This window comes from Ornithodoros turicata, unplaced genomic scaffold (genome assembly GCF_037126465.1).
Source record: "Ornithodoros turicata isolate Travis unplaced genomic scaffold, ASM3712646v1 Chromosome12, whole genome shotgun sequence".
Classification (NCBI taxonomy): domain Eukaryota; kingdom Metazoa; phylum Arthropoda; class Arachnida; order Ixodida; family Argasidae; genus Ornithodoros; species Ornithodoros turicata.
In genome coordinates, this window is record NW_026999301.1 from 3,418,857 (window position 1) to 3,436,013 (window position 17,157).

The 17,157-nt window shown below is 44.1% G+C and overlaps 1 protein-coding gene and 1 long non-coding RNA gene across 2 annotated transcripts in view; both read right to left on the reverse strand.

Annotated features, from left to right (window-relative positions):
• Window positions 1-17,157, reverse strand: part of LOC135371755 (uncharacterized) — a 49,514-nt gene that overhangs the window by 21,235 nt on the left and 11,122 nt on the right. The gene's annotated exons all lie outside the window — the stretch shown is intronic.
• LOC135371754 (uncharacterized) lies at window positions 8,098-16,648 on the reverse strand. Its single transcript, XM_064605724.1, has 5 exons — window positions 16,543-16,648; window positions 16,155-16,459; window positions 14,514-14,699; window positions 13,442-14,221; window positions 8,098-10,572 (listed from the first exon to the last, which is right to left on the reverse strand). Exons 1-5 carry the CDS (start codon window positions 16,613-16,615, stop codon window positions 10,198-10,200), a joined length of 1,719 nt encoding a protein of 572 aa, XP_064461794.1. The 5' UTR covers window positions 16,616-16,648; the 3' UTR covers window positions 8,098-10,197.

Sequence of the window (17,157 nt, forward strand, 5' to 3'; positions counted from 1 at the left end):
GACCAGGCTGACGCCTTAGGTGAACATTTCCAAAACGTTTCCTCTTCTGCTCATTACACACGGGAGTTCTTGAAGACACAAGGATTCTGCCGAGAAGTGCACCCTGTCATGTGGTACTGGCGACAACTACGCTTACAATAGGCCTTTTACCATAACAGAACTTTTAAGAGCACTGAGCGTTTCAAAACAGACAGCTCCAGGGCCAGATCGCATCACGTACTCTATGCTGCAGCATTTAACACCTTCATCGCTAGAAACCCTTCTATGCTTCTTTAACTCTCTCTGGAATGAGGGCTGCCTCCCGTCCCGCTGGAAGGAGGCGATCATCATTCCACTGCTAAAACCAGGGAAAAGTCCTTCCAGTCCAAGCAGTTACAGGCCTATTGCCCTTACCAGTTGCTTAGGAAAAACTTTTGAACGTATGGTGAACTGCAGGCTTATGTACTACCTTGAAGAAAATGAATGCCTAGACCGATATCAGTGTGGCTTTAGAACTGCATGCTCAACAACAGACCAGCTATTACGTTTGGAGACTGTTATTAGGGAGGCCTTTGTCAGACGGCAGCATTGTGTATCCATCTTTTTCGACCTCGAAAAGGCGTACGATACCGCCTGGCGGTATGGCATCCTTCGTGACCTACACTCTTTTGGGATACGTGGGCAGCTCTTCCGTTGCGTTGCAAACTTTCTTCAGGGGAGAACATTTAGGGTGCAGCTGGGAACTGTACAGTCCCGCCTGTTCACACAAGAGAATGGAGTCCCGCAGGGGTCTGTTCTAAGTGTAACACTGTTTATTGTAAAGATGAACTCTGTCGTCCATGCAATTCCACCGTCTGTCACGTACTCCTTATATGTGGATGACATTCAAATATCCTCTTCTTCCACAAGCGTTTCTAGGTGTGAGAGACAGCTCCAGCTCACCATAAACAAACTTTCAGACTGGTCCACCAAAAACGGTTTCAAGTTTTCTCCTGAGAAAACTGTTTGTGTTCCATTCTCAAGAGTGAGGGGTGTGTTTCCTGAGCCCACACTCAGAATGAATGGCCAGGATATTACTGTCATGCCTGAGCACAAATTCCTTGGTGTCATCTTTGACCAAAAGCTCAAATTCGTGTCTCACATAAAAAATCTCAGAGTCAAGTCAATGAAGGCCTTAAATATACTCAAGATCTTGTCGCACAGGTCTTGGGGTGCAGACCGGGAAGTCCTGCGTCGTATTTATATTTCCGTCATTCGCTCAAAGCTTGACTACGGGTCTTTGGTTTATGGCTCTGCACGGAGGTCTGCCCTGGCGATTTTAGACCCAGTTCACCACCAGGGTCTCCGTCTGGTGTTAGGAGCTTTTCGAACATCACCAGTTGAAAGCTTGTATGCAGAGTGCAATGAATGGTCGCTGGAAAAACGGAGATTTTACCTTGCCTCTACATATGCAATGAAGGTGAGATCTTACCCGCAGCACCCTGCCCTAGCCTGTGCCACAGAAACCCGTTTCCAGCAGCTGTTTTTGAACAGACCTTCTGTCATCCCTCCTTTTAATATGCGACTGTCCCTGGAAATGGAAGCTTACGGCTTCCCTGACCAGGGCAGGGTGACTCTAGTAGCAAGTGGTGGGAGGCTTCCCCCATGGCAACCACCACCAACACACAACACATCGTTATTAAAATATAAAAAGCAAGAAACTTCTACAGTTGTGCTCCAGCAGGAGTTCCTATCATTAAAGGACAGTTTTGGAGACCATGTCGCCCTTTACACGGATGGCTCTAAAGCGGGCTCAAAGGTTTCCTGTGCAATGGTCACAGGCACGTCTGTTGTGTCTCGCCGTCTGCCAAACACTTTTTCCATTTTCAGTGCAGAGGTATATGCTGTGATCCTTGCTTTTAATCATGTGTTACACTCTCACATTGATACGTCAGTCGTGTACATTGATTCCCTGAGCTGTCTACAAGCTATATGTAGCTTACGGAAACAAAAGAACCCGTTTGTGCAACAGGCCCAGCATTTATTCAGCCGAATTACAAACAAAGGTTTCTCTCTAACACTCTGCTGGGTGCCAAGTCACGTAGGTATACGTGGCAACGAGCAAGCCGACAAGGCCGCTGTCGAGGCACTGTCCGGCGACCTCGCATTTACAGAAGTGGCAGCTGAAGACTTGCGCTCAGTCATACGAAAGACGATTAATGAGAAATGGCAAAAACAATGGGACACACAGAACACTAATAAACTCCATGTAATCAAACATGACATAGGCAAGCCCACACATGCTTTCAGTAACCGGCTTCACGAAATTCTGTCAGCTCGGTTGCGTATTGGCCACACCTACCTGACACACGGTTTCCTTTTACGGGAGGAGGATCCACCCCAGTGTGTGCCTTGCAGGGAATCGCTTTCTGTTCTGCATATTCTGGTCATGTGCCCACTGCACGAAGCTCACCGTCGCCGCCACTTTCCCGTCTTTTATAAATATAGCATTCCCTTCCATCCCGCACTTTTGCTGGGTGATGAGCCCCTGGTTACTTTTAATTGTGTATACAATTTTTTAAACGATGTCGGTTGCATCAAATACCTTTAAACTACATTTTAACTGAATTATTCCCCTTTTAAAAAGATAACATTTTGTCATTGTCTTGGCGCATAATAGCCGTAGTCGCTCATGCGCCAGAAAAACCTTAATCACTCACTCACTTTGAACATGCATTGAGCTTTATGCCTCTGGTTGGATATGAAACAATGAATCTTTCAGTGAGCATACCATCTTCCAAATTGCAAAACATCACAAACATTTTATTAACATGGCTCATGTCTTGTGCCATCTCCAACTGATAGAGTATTACCAGACTTGTATCCATGAATCGGTCTTAACAATAACCCCGTCTTCACGATATCCCAAAAACCCTTAACCTCGCTAACAATGTTCTTAGGCTGGGGCCACATGAACTCACTCGGGTATGATCCGTATGGTTTCTGGGCATTGTGCTCCGTGAAAATATCGGGCGGGGGGGGGGAGGCATTATCGTAGTTACGTAATTACAGCTAAACATATCATTACTGACATGTGTCTAATGCTGAAATCGCAAGGGCACCCCCTGTAGGGGGTGCACTGGTGGAAAAGTTAGGGTGGTGTAGGGGGGTCTGGATAATTTACTGTGTGCGCTACACCCTTATCCACTCCCATATCACTTATGGCCTCACATATACCTTCAACCTGTTCTCCTGACCTAGAAGCGGGCGCTGCAGATTATTCTGTTTTTAGATCCTGATGAGTCTGTCTCATTTGCTTTTCCCCGTTTTCGCATCCTCAATGTACATCACCTTGTGAAGTATAAAGTTGCTCAGGTTATGTACCAGATATTTTACACACCTTCTAGTCAACTTCAGTTAACCATGCACAATTATACCACACCCTTCTCTCAGACATCAGCACAATTAATTCTGGTTTCCTACCTAACACAGTGATTTCGGTCCATTCTTCCTTTCGTCCTTGGGTAGTTAAATTTGGAACAACATCCCTCTATGCCAGTGTTTCTCAAACTTTTCCAGTATGTGACCCCCTTGAGTACCACCAAACCACCATACCCCCCACCTTCCGAAAATTTACTTTTTTTTTCAATGACGCAGATACATTTATATTGTAATGTATTTAAAAGACATAAACCACAGAGAGAGCTACCAAAAATGCTTATTGATGTTTTTTTTAACAAGGAATGGTTTAATTTTAAGTATGTATTTGATTTCTTGGTACAAGCAAATCATTAAGTTGTTCTGTGTGACTCAAGCCATATCAAGCTATGCAAGCAAGGCATATCGCATGTCTACTCGGACCTAGAGCCCTGCACGGGCCATGGCCCCCGACCCGGCCCGCGGGCCGTGCCGGGCTTGTTATTGGCTATGTGCTCCGGGCCGGGCCGAGCCCGGGCCGCGTATTTACAAACCCTGACCGATAAGCAACTTCGGCGGCGGCGCCAGCTCGGAGCACCCAAAACCTGAGACGGGCGCCTCTGCCCGTCTTGGAAATACGAAGGAAAGATGGCGGCTCGCTAACCAAGCGCACTGTTGAAAGTTTGAGCGATCGCGGGGGAGAAATGATTTTGTGCTGCTGTGTGGAGCGTTTTCGCACGTTCAGGTGCATAATGCTGACATTGTTGGTGCTCTATGGAATGTCGAGGAGAAACGCGTGAAGTGCGCGAAGAATAACAGCCCAATGGGTTGCACTCGCCGTGGTGGTTGAACTAGTTGAACAGACAGCCGAAGAGGCCACTTCGGTGGTTTCATTCAGTGCCGGTGCTGAGCGTTTGATGTGAACAACGTCAGTTTTCTCTTGTGAGCCTGGCCATAAATGTGTGCATCTGAAGTATACTTTTTACCGGCTGATGAGTAATCGAATCTGCTCCTTAGCCAGAGAAATGGAAGGCAACAGACTTGAACATTAGATCACGTGCATGAGATACGTGCACCTCAACAGATGATCACCGTTCTGCTGGAAAATCACAACGTGTATTACATGTGACCGTTAATGTGTACACAGCCCGTACTGATTGGCGTACACCAGCTGACGGCCTCCTTTTCTTTTGTCGTTATTTACGCAATATGTTAATTTTTCCACATGAATCTGCATGCATTTCTGATAAATTAATTGGCCCGACGTCTACCCGTACCCTAAATAAAAAAAAACAGTTCTGGGTCTCAACACTGCACTAGCAAAAGGCCCATTCTGATCTAAGCACTGCAAGAAAGATCTTGTGTGTGTGTGTTTGTGACACCATGAAGACATCACTAGAATAGTGCGAGAATAGAATAGAACGGGTGATCGTGATGAAAAACTGCATATCTACTTTTCTGACTACTTTTTATTTCAAGAAAGCTGCAGCATCTGAATTGCAGTGTGATATATCTATTTCTAAGTGCTGAGCGTCTCGAGCACAGATAAGCACAAGCTTGCTAGTTGGCTAACTGGATCACCGTAATACATGTTTGGACGGTATTGCTCGAGCAGCCAGGGAATGTCTGTGCGCAAGTGTGTGAAGTAGAGTCTAGTGTGAAACACTCTTACCTACGTGAGGATTGCTGGACGTATTCTGTGTACGACTCTATCTTTTTTTACATATATAATTCAGGGTTTATGTCACGAGACAACTACAGTCATAAGCGACGCCGCAGTGGTTGTTCTGTGGATTGTATGATTATGGGGGGGGGTGTATGTGGTGATCGAATTGCAAAAAAAAAGCGTGTGGTTGTTGCAGAAGTGTCCATCGCTAACACGTGGCAGTGCAGCGCTAGAAATTTGCCTTCTGGACCTAACGGAATCAGTATAGGGCAAGGGCGGATTTAAGGCCCTGGTATGGTGTTCTGTGGGCGGGGCGATCCTAAGAAATTTGGGCACCGCCGCCCGCCTAGGAACAACATTGCATGGAAGGCAAGATGGTGAAGGGCGGCTTGCCAGCCATTGCAACGTTTGTCATGTTTTACGCGAGTGAGTGTGAAGGAAATGTTTTTGTGAAACTGTGTGGAGTATTTTCGCCTTTTGCAAAGCATAATGCTGGCATTGTTTGTGCTGTTAAAATGTCACATGGTCGCGATATAACAGAAGGGCAAAGGGATTACTTGGAAAGAATGTGCAGAATAACATTTTTCACTTGTGGTGGTCACAGATGTGTGCATTTGCTGTATATTTTTGCAATCTGATAGGTGGCTGTACTTGCTTGAACAAACTCAGTCTGCCTCATTGAACAAATGGAAATATGGTGGCACGATGTATTCAAGCACATGCCACTGTATGATTTGTGAGGGAAAAACAAACTTGGACGTGCCATAGGCACTGATGGGGTACTGCAAGGTGAAAGTGCATTCCGTTGAAGGACATACGTGGGCTGTGCATCGCGTGAATATTATTGCGTGCAGCCCATGTGCATCGTGCACATCTCGCTTGAGATCTGCCTCTGGTGCCTTACTGCTGTTTGTGGCGTGTAGTAGAGACGAATTGTATTATGATCATGAATAATGGTAAGCTAATATCATCATCAGGCTACATTCATTTAGCTCAGCTGGTAAACAGACGTCGGGCTAGGATGTCACCTCTGGACGCACGTGGTTGACAGTCACCGAGAAAATACTGTTGTGCTCACCATGTGATCATGTAGTGATGTCTTTGCTATCCATGAAGTATATTCAGTTTCATACCTTGTATGGTAGGACAAATTTACAACCGTGTGGTCCCACTCTTTGCGTTTAGCAAAGACAAGCATCTGACAATGCTGCTGTCCAGCATTCATAATAGTGTGCAAAATGTGAACAGTGCAAGAAAGGCCAGTGTTTTTCCCAAAACATGGCAAAGTGGGCTTGCATGGACGCCTTCAGCTTATCGAACATTTGTATATGCATTATCAGACATGCTTGACATCTCAGGGCGGCAGAATTGCAGTTCACATTCTGTTTGTCAGAATTACAGGACATGAAGCCATTGAGTGAACATCAAAGCAAAACATGAAGGTTGTAAGTGCACGTTGCCATTTACAAGGTTATCTTTCCTGACCATATCTTTTAGCAAGTGAAACACTGTGCATTAAAACCAAGGGAGGTACACAACATCCCGTGAACGTAGGCAGTGCTTCCGAGCTCATATATAACTTACAAATAAAATGTAAATGATTTCCATTGGGTGTCCCCAATCGTCGTATCACTAACGAAGTGCTGAACGAAGGAATGTACACAGGCGGCTGCGATAGCTGTTTTTCTACACAGTCTGTGATGATGAGTAAGTGGTATGCAAGGGAATCTGACACTGTGGGGTGAACACGAGGAAGAAACATTCACATTACCATATTTTAACACTGTGTCTGTATATCTATCTTCTTCTTTCTCACATTCATCCCATGTTGTGTGACAGACAACGTTATGGTCACGGCACAGTAATTCCCGTACAGTATGCATAATCGTTGTAGCTGCAAGAACGGGTTATAGTCTTGTAAAAAGTGGGACGGGTAGCAACTCGGCCATATCTGAGTGCGCCAGCATAACTGTACATATGATTACACAGTCCTTCACTAGCGAAATTGTCTCAATCTCAAGCACTGCATCCAGAAAATAGACAATTGTACCGGATCACAGCACAGAAATTAGGACCAATGCTCGTGTCTGCTATGGAAAGCTGCCTGAGGCAGTTTATTATATCAAAACGACCGTGTCAACAGTTATACAGCCACAGGAAATGCATGCGTAGTGAGTTGTAAGCAGACCTGTAAAGTAATTAATTACAAGTAATTGAATTACTGTAATTAATTACTTTCTGAGCAATTCATTACTTCCACAATTACATTAGGTTTTATGTAATTGTAACTGTAATTGAATTACTGTTACAAGTAAGGTGTAACGCATTTTGAATTACTTTCGGAATTACTTAGAATGCTATCTGGAAAGGCCCAATGTTTAAAGTTAGGGTCAGTTCCACACCGTTTTTTTTTCACAGTGATTACCCAAAGACTCAATTCAGATCGGTACATTTTTCGGTGCAGATATTTTACATTCGAATGTGGAAGGAGCAAAACTCTTGCACCATGGGAAAAGGAGTAGGAATTGTAGGTATTGATCCGCACTTCAGGGTCGTTAGGGTGCTTGAAAGATCTTCCTTGTGTGCTCGAGGTGTTCATGAAGTACAATGTTGGGCTGCCCAGCAGAGCACCAGTGGAGCGTCTGTTTTCGGTTGATGGTCTTGTTATAACAAGGAGACGTGGCAGCCTTGCAGACAAGAACTTTGAGAATACCTTACTCTTGAAAGCCAATGGACGTTACACGCTGCATTCACGACCTGCACTTTGTTCACATTACTGAAGAAAGAAAGCTTTTTGATTGTGATGTTCGGTGTTTCTTTAACATTGCAAGACACTTGTCCTTGTGTAAGACTTCTCTAACTTATTTTTCTATCACAAGCACAACTAACACCATCTTTCAGAACATGTGCAATAAATGTGAACGTCAAATCTTGCACATTGCAGTCAACTTTGTGAATGTAATTCAGTGTAATGCAATTACTTTTTCAGTAATTGTAATCGTAATTGAATTACAATAGGAAATGAGTAATTGTAACTGTAATTTAATTACTTTTGTGAACATGTAATTGTGATCGTAATACAATTACTTTGGAAAAGTAATTTTTAGAGGTCTGGTTGTAAGACTTCGATCTCGGTTATTAAATGTAGCGATAAGCCATTTCATTGCAATATGAATTAGAAATTAGAGAGAGCGAGAAAGGGGAACTGAAATCCAGTTGTGGCATAAGTGTTGACCTCTTTACTACTTGAGCGCACTTCCTAGCAGTAAACGCCGCACTTGTGGCATGAAAAGAGCATGCAGGTTAAGCATGCAAGTGTCAGCTATCCCAAATTTGGGCCGTGGGAGCCGCGGGATACTGTATTGCAGTTGAGAATAACCGAACAGAAAATATCTAATACAATTCAAACTACAGTACACCATCGCCTCGACGGTGAAATCAAGAAAAGTTACACTAGCTTTCATCGGCGTATTTACAGTTCCTAGGGCCGCCATATTGCTTCCGCACGACAAGACCTGCGCGACGACAAAACGAACCTGAACGAGTGTAGCTGTTGCAGTCTCCATAAAAAAGCTTGTTTCTACGGATTTTCGTATTTTTATCGGTAATGTGTTCGTTACAATGACTTTTAAGATTTATTATGATTCTTCGTTTTGTGTTTCCGTTTATATGTCACCTTTTCCGTGACAAGCAAAAGGCAATATGGCGGCCTCCGTGTGTTTCGTTGTTTGGACCGCATCGTTTTTTATTGGGAGAATTGCTTTATGCTGCGTGGCAAGTTTCACTTCCTTCTTATTTATCTTTGTGTTGAGAAGTGATACTGCAATTGGTAACGTCCCCACGAGAACACGGGGCAGGAGTAAGAACATGTGAAGGGACGGTGTAATGGCTTGAAACAGGTGAGGGAGCAGTTTTATGCACAAGTCAAAGCTGTACTGCACGGAAAGAAGTCGTTTGTGGCCTGTGAAACGAGACGAACTTTGCTACATGAACGTGTGAAGCGGTGCTCTGTTATGATTATAATCTCTATTCATGCCTCCTTTGTTGCTCTGTTAACTGAAAAGATATAAGGAATACCCAAGTGCTCGAAAGGTATGAAGAGGAGGGAAGGGCCCGACGAAGTATTCCATATCGGTTTCACTAGCCGAATCGTTGCAAAAATGTTAACCCTACTGAAAAAACAAAAAGAAAAAAATATATATCAACGGCTTCTGGAAGTCGTTCCGGTAAATACTTGGCCGGAGTGTAATGAAGCATATGCGGCTCCGTATAAATTGCTAGTTATGCACTGTGACACGCTCTTTTGTACTAGAGCAATAGCGAGCAGTTGAAAAGCTTTGATGAAGGTAGCCTGTTGGCGATGTTGGTCATTATATTAGCGTGCAGTGACTGGGTAAAGACAAAGAACTGCTTGAGCATTGGTTGGAACTGTTCACGCTTGATTGAAATTACCCATTAAGTCATGAACCATACTTTCAAACAAGTTCAAAATTTTTGCCACATGTCTGCAGTCAAAGCCGTCAAGGAAAGGATCAAGTAAGCGAGAAAATTCTTCTGGAAGTTGGCTATTATGGTAACGAATCACATTATGTGGCCGCCTTCGGTCCTTAAGGTTAGGAACGTATAAGATGGGCGATGCAAGCTCTATACAAACAGTAAGTACATGGTGTAATACATTGGTGGTATAGTTTGTTATTGGCTGCTTGTTGGCTGGCCGCCTGACAAGCTGGGATAAGGCAAAAGTAGAACAGAGGTTTAAGAAGTTATGACATTCTGTAGGAAATGCTCTGCACACAGCTGACGCAGATGACCATGAGGTACAGCTCTGAGCAGAGTTAATACCGCAGCTCCATACCACGCATCCTGGAAATGCAACTGTAGCAGTACTCATAAAATGTAATGGGCCACAAGGTTTGGGCACCTGTCACCCTAAGATACCCGGGTGCTGGCTTCCCAAACCTTCTCTCCTAATACCTTCTACAGGATCCGCTAGAGTTGCATTTCCGGGATGTGCAGTAGGGATCCGCGGTATTATTAACTCTGCTCAGAGCTGTACAGGGAAAGCTGTCATGCAAGAAGACAGCACAGGCAAGTAACACCTGGGGACAGAAGTTCTGAAGTTTTGGGTAGCTGGGACGATCATTTGATGGTGTAGCCTAATGCCCTTGGCCATGCAGCTTGGCATGGGGAACATTGTCTCTGACGCTGCTGCTTAGTGTGTGGCGGCGCTTCTTTGTCCTCCTGGGAACTGTCTCCTTGGAAGGTCGGCCAGCAGGTATCCTCCTTGACCCCTTGGTGACGCCTTCACGTCGTCTTGCAATTGCTGTCGGTTGAACCTTTATCTTCCCTCCTCTTCGCGTGTGGGCAGTAAGTGCGGTGCTCACAATGATAGCTGCATTAACTGCACCACTTTCAGTCTTGATGGACCTCAAACGTTGGGCTATCTTTTGTAGACACTTGTTAAACGTGTCGTTGTGACCAGCCAGGGCAACAAGTCGTTTCTGTTCTTCCTGGACAGCATGCATGTCACCCTAACAGAAGAAAAATTTTGTCACAATTTTTTTTGTAAAATCCAGCAAAAATATGGAACTGGCGAAATACTTTTTGCATACCTATTGCAGTGAGAAAAAAATTGGTTTTGTTGCAGGAATTACAAAAAGTACATATTCTGGAGTTGTGTTTGTAAAACCTTGCTCCATTGCCAGAACTGTTAATGGTACAAAGTTATTCAAAATTATACAAGAAAACCCTTTAATTTTCCGCCTCCTATTGTTCGCATATGCCGCTTTGCATGTAACCTTGCAAGCTCTAGATTTTGCAAATTTGGGATTTTTTCAAGTATCATAGGCAAATGAAGATTTCTGCATGCCCTTTTATTTTACGGAATCCTCAGTTTGTGAAAATGAAGGTTTTTACGGTATAGTAAGGTTACACGAACCACAGGCTTTCGAGACATGAAAAAGTATTCTGTCCAATACCAGTGGACGATTTGAGAAAATGCCAATGTCTCCCGCACTGCAGCACCGTGTCTGCAATTGCGTGGTGCATCATGATAGCTTATGTGCTGCCCCAGCGTTGCCAGTGGTTCCGTTTGTTTCGGTTGAATCTCCCAGGTGCAGGCAGAGGTTGAGCAAAGTGGTGTTCAGTTTTGAGACTCAGCTGACATCCGATCCTTCTTCATAAGTTCCAGCTGGTTAACAAATAAGGTAGATAACTTCTTTTGTTTCTTTTTAACAGGTACCGGTTGGGACCCTTGGCATTAAGTTTATACATATCGACTCATTTTGTTTGTAGACTTGTGTGTGTCCTAAGATGATGACAGTCGTGCATTGTGCTTACACTGTTTTTTTTTTTTTTTAAGTAGCAGTGTGCGTCGCGTCTAGCCGTGCGTCAGACAGACATTTGAAATTATCGTGTGACCAGTACGCCAGGTGGGCGCAGAGTGCTGGAAATGGCATTATTTACATTGGACTGACGTATTGTTGCCGAATAGGTATTGAATATGTTGGGCAGACAGACCATTGATTAAAACGTACATCATTTATTAAATAACCAAAGAACCAACATAGTTGTGCAAGGACCTAGTTCAACTTCAAACAACTTTGTTTGCCGTTAGTGTTTTGGAAAGATAGGATGACGGGTCACAGTACAGAGGCATAATAGGCACCACCGATCTTCCCAAACTCTCACAAAAACATGAGCACCACTAACATGTTTCCGTTAATGACCTGCTGATATAGAAAGAAGAAAAATGGGGGCGGAATATTAATTTTGCTGCACGCAGGCACCCATTTCACTGTCAGCTTGCTTTCCACTTGGACGTCGTCCTTTCATATCATGCCATATGCTTGTTGTGTCACTGCTGTAATGGTTACCGTGTTGGATTCTTTATCATGTGACCCTGAGTTCAGTTCCCTTGTGGGAAAGGCTTTTCTTCTTTTCTGTTCGTGCACCTACTTTTAGTTTCGGGGCAACGAAGTAAAGAAGTAAGTTGAACACTTGAGCCCCCTACATGTGCCATGTGTCCCATGCCACGCAGAAAGAAAAGAGACGTCTCAGGATCATGAGTGCAACATAGTAACGGCTCTACCAGCGAGACGGCAAACACATGTTGCGATATCAGAGGAGCGCGTCCAACTGGAAAGCAAGCCAATGATAGAATGGCTACCAGTGTTCTGCTGTCTGCCATTCTACAGTCGACCCTCATTTATCCTGACGCCTCCATTCCCCTTGAAGTTGTCCAGATCGGGGGGTATCTGGATAAGTGAAGCTTCAAAGTGTGGAAGGTATACATGTCCGTTCCCAGCATTCCTCTCCAGATAACTGGGGATCTGAATAAATCAAGTCCGGATAAACGGGGGTTGACTGTTTCTGGCCAAAATACTAATGGCAAATGAACTTGCTTGAAGTTCAACAGAATCCCTGCGCAACTGCATCAGTTCATTCATTGTTTATCAGATGTCGTATGTCTAAGTGAATGGCACCTGATATATTTGATGTGTACTTTGCAACGGTGTGATGTATGTAATGCCATTTCAAGCGGTCTACTCACGTATTAACCACATCAGCTGGTATTGACCACAGATAATAGTTTCGAATCCCAGAATGACGTACGGCTAGATACAGTGGACGCTGCTACTCAAAGAAATGACAGTGCAAGGACAACACAATGAGCTGATATGTATAAAGTTGGTGTGAATTGGTGGTGAGAGGTCAGTAGTCAAGAAACAAGGCAAGCTATCTACATAATATCTACAAGGTCTACAGCTACAGCTTATGATGGACTTGGTGTCACTTGAATCTCAAAGCCCAACATGCCTGGCATGGCTGGCAAAACACGAAAGCACCCATGATGCAGCACTTGATGCGATTGTGGACATGGCGCCACTGTGCAGGATGCTTTCGCATTCTCCGAAATCGTCTGTAACAGTTAGGATTGTTTAAAGTACCACAGCAGACATCCATGTTTTGAAACGTTCGTGTCACATACGCTGCATGTTATCATGTAGTCCAAGTGCCTCGACTTTTTCCCAGCTTTTGGTTTTCAACAGTTGTCTGCAAAACTTAACAAAAGTGACAGAGGCATAACAGAATAGCATAAGTACAGCAACAGTTCCATGATTGAAAGTCATGTTACGTCTTGCTACCAGTCATATCGTCGAGTCATGACTCATCTCCATTATGTAAATATATTTCACACCACTCATCCTGGATCACCCCATTACACGTACCTGTTGATAGCTTTTAACTGTCATAGTCATATCCATCATCCTCCATAATCACCCTTTTCACATACATCATAGTTGCGGTGATTTATGGCTTGTATGCTTTTGTGCCACAAAGCCACAATCACATGTTGCAGTTAACACTGCTGAAACTGAGTGCAGTTATGATACACACCTTGTGTACATGTTCAGTTTGTCTGGCCCCAGATGTTGATGGCTGTGGTTCTAGAAAAAGTTGTGATTGCAGCTCTGGTAGCTCTGGCTCTGTGTCCTGTGCCATTAGGCACTCAGCTGAGGGGTTCTCCATGTTCTCTTGGAAGTCGCAGAAGAATGTGTAGTCAGGGCACTTCTGTCCGAGGGCGAGTTTTCCCAGTTCATGGCGTTGTATAGCATTCAGCAGAGGTGCGTTCGGGAACAGTCCCCCATACCGCATGTGAACAGCTGCTTGGTGTTTACAGAAGCCGCCTTGCTGTCCACTAGGACAACTGCACACTCCGGCATCTGCCCACACTTCATAAAACTGTCCACCTTTTTCTGCACTTGGAACTTGATATAGCCTGTTTCCCAGAACTACAATGTTCTCCACTGACTCAGCATTCATTCTGTTCAGAAGGCGATGGTACAGTAGTTGATGTGCTGATACTCGGCCGTGTGCGTGCTTGAGTATTCTGTTCTCAAAATATTTCTCCCACACTGTTGCGATGAAGTCGGCTAGAGCTACTGCATTGAATGCCTTCGTGCGGTTCAAGACGATGTCCTTAAGAATGCGAACACACGCTTCCGCAAAACTGTTTGTGTTATGTCCGCGAGTACTGATGGCGGCTCGGAAGCACATCACCAATTCCTCTTTCTTCTCAAGGAGAGCATCCACTCTTGCAGAATACCCAGGATGGTACTGACTGTGCAGGCCAGCTTTCGCTGCTTCTAATTCTGCTTCGGATTTTGCTCGCAGTATCTACAGGCAAAGGGAAGAACATTTAATGTGTCTAATTTGATCTTGCCATTAGACCTCGGATCATTAGGTAAATGCCTAATTTTTCTGGTAACAGTATCTCTACCCTTTCAATACTAGGGCACAATACACATGGTGGGGACTCCATAATGATGATCGAATTGTGCCTATAAGACCCCACTATTGGGTTGTTAGCACAAATTTTGGCATAAAACATGCACAAAACATACATTTTCAGTCGTAAAATGCCTAAAATATGGACAAAAGCTAAGGTTGCTTGTTACTCCACGCTCACCCTTTGAAATGCTGCTAGCAGGTTTTGCCTCTCATCCTTTCTCACATTATTCTTTGTTGATGTGAGCCATCGCCACTCTGCTTGTAGTAAGTGGAAGTGACACAGAAGCTGTGTCCCATCTGGCCAAATTTTCGCTAGTGCTCCCTTTTCCGCCATTGAGTGGTCCGTCATGAACGCTTGCGGTGCCTGCATTTTAATTTGCATTTGTTATCTCTTACCTTTCAAAGGTCAAAAGGAAATTGTATGAAATTATCTTGGTCACATGCATGGAAATTGTTTTGATGCTTATATCATTGTGTCTGCCTTCTGTTGCGTGCTAGACCTGGCAGCATTCTGTAGTGTAATAAGAATAGTGTGAAACCTTCTATTTCGGTGCACCCTTTCCTTTCACGTATTGAAAATTTCACAGAATTAGACGACATGCCAAAATTTTCCATGTTACACCATGTGAAAAATCCTAAATTTGCATCTAGTGGTCATGAAAGTACCCATGGTGGCACATTCACAAATGATTCTGAAGTAGCATTTGGATTAATTTTGCGCACCTCGGGTGCTCCTCAACCTCAGTTTGGATGGATGCATGTCTCAGTAATTTGCACCCTGTCTGTGAAATGCAAGGTCTTGATATTATATTTGTTTTTCTGTGTAGACAATAAGTCAGTCATCTTCAGTGAATGTACAAAATACTAATTGCATGCATCTCCTCCTTCATTACACATTTATTCTTCAGTTTATGTAGTTTGCGTAATAGACTTCTATGCCCAGTGAAAAGTTATACAAATAATGTGTAATGTGAAATAGCTAATGTATATTCTTAACAGAAGTCAGGACTAGAGTTCAGAACTACTTCTGAAATCACTGGATTTTGTAATCGGATATCCCAGGGATAAAGAAAGATACTGTGTGTAACTCCAAATTGCAGATGATATGCACGAAGTGCTTATGAACCGAAGTAAACCAGGGTTCTTCCATAAGTCCTTAAAGTTTCTGTCGAGAAAACCAGTGAGCGCAACACGTAGGCCCACACGAATTGCCATCAAGGAACTGAGGTGAATACATTCTTCAGTTTTTCTCTCTTTCCCTATTTTGCTCCTGAGGTGATGAAACCACTCTGGGTACACAGCTGTGGAAACTCTTTGTTGTGGTGACTAGGGTATTTTGGCAGCAAATACCCTAGTACAATACTAATACAAAAGTTAAATTGGCGCAGTTAAAAACAGTCTGGATGATAAAGACTTGCGTACCTACTGGAGGACAACATGCTAGCACACTCTCGTGAATGGCTTACGTGGTATTTATGGTGAAGCACAGAATGGCAGTCGAGGTTCATCATGACATCAACGGCACTGCTATTTTTTGTAATAAATACAAGGAGAGCGTCAGGCATAGCGGTCTTGTAAGAGCTCTCTAGAGTATGCTCGATGTGGTAACTGCAATCTTGCAATATTCTGAAGAACCATAACTATGATGTGAGTCGTTGATATTAATATAGCCGCATGTTTTCCATGAGTAGATGCACAAGTTATGATCATTCAGACATTCGAAGGCCACCCTTATCGCTAGCCGCCCTCTTCGAAGCAGCAGGTTGACACAGACAGAGAAGGGACAACACGACTTAAGAAATGACTCAAGATGGAATACCTGCATTCCTCCAAAGCAACTGGGATAGTGGTTTCGTAAGAGCCCAAATGCCTCGGTGTAGCCCTCGGAGTAGCCCTCGGTACTCTGGGAGCTATGCATTATTGCTGCGATTGGAACCGCACCAGCATTTGTTGCTGCCAGAAGCATTGTTACAGTGCTGTGTGCAGCATCGCAGGAAGCAGTGGAGTAAATGAAGACTATTTCCCTTGCTGCATGCAGCTGCTGCGTCCTTCTCATAATTGGGGTCACAATCAGCACTGCCCATACACTACCGTCTTGAGATCTTGTGAAGTGAAGTGCCACCCCTAGGAAAGCATTGCAGCAAAGCGGTGGGTACATATTACTCTGTTCCAAAGCAGTGACCAAGAAATGCATTGCGCGTACAAACCTTGCTCAGCATAAAGCGGAGCCTTGCTCTGAAGTTTTTCCACAGGATCAGTGGCAGTACCGAAGTTATCCATACGCCACAGGCTGTGCCAGTAGTACACAGTGCGTGGCATAGGGTTTATGGCACTGTTTGCGAGCTGTAAGGGCCCGTCATCTTCAACACTCAACTTGTTCTCATGGAGCTTTATTGCTTCACCCGGTGTCATACCATCTTCAAAGTAGCCCAGGAAGGTGGACTTTGTGTCTGGCTCACTTCGAAGACGCCGGAGTGCATCAGCACATTCAGTGCTGTGGTTGTGTGATGGTTGGAGCTTTATTATTGCTGGCAGAGGAGGAGTTCTCCTAATGTATGGGTCAGTCTTGCTTGTTGCCTTGGTGACTTTCTTGATTTTTATGTCTATTGCTGCTTGACAGTTTGTAGCTTGACTTTTGCTGGATTTGTTCTTCAAATTGTGATGGCACTTCCACACTTTATGGAGCACCATTCTGTGATGTAATGAAAAAGAAAAGTGTGATAACATGTCCTATAATTCTTTAATTGACTTTTCATTTTAGAAGAGGACGGTCTAACAGTAGCCTCTCGTCACTGTGAACCTCCTTTTCTGAAGTACCTTTA

What these genes read in the sequence shown, in the direction of transcription:
- LOC135371754 (XM_064605724.1), bottom strand. Translation starts at nt 16,615, where the DNA reads ATGGATAACTTCGGTACTGCCACTGATCCTGTGGAAAAACTTCAGAGC. An exon ending in TGCTAGCAGCATTTCAAAGG is followed by an intron (nt 14,222 to 14,513) that starts GTGAGCGTGGAG and finishes CTTTGCCTGTAG; the next exon opens with ATACTGCGAGCAAAATCCGA. An exon ending in AAACTGAACATGTACACAAG is followed by an intron (nt 10,573 to 13,441) that starts GTGTGTATCATA and finishes TTCTTCTGTTAG; the next exon opens with GGTGACATGCATGCTGTCCA.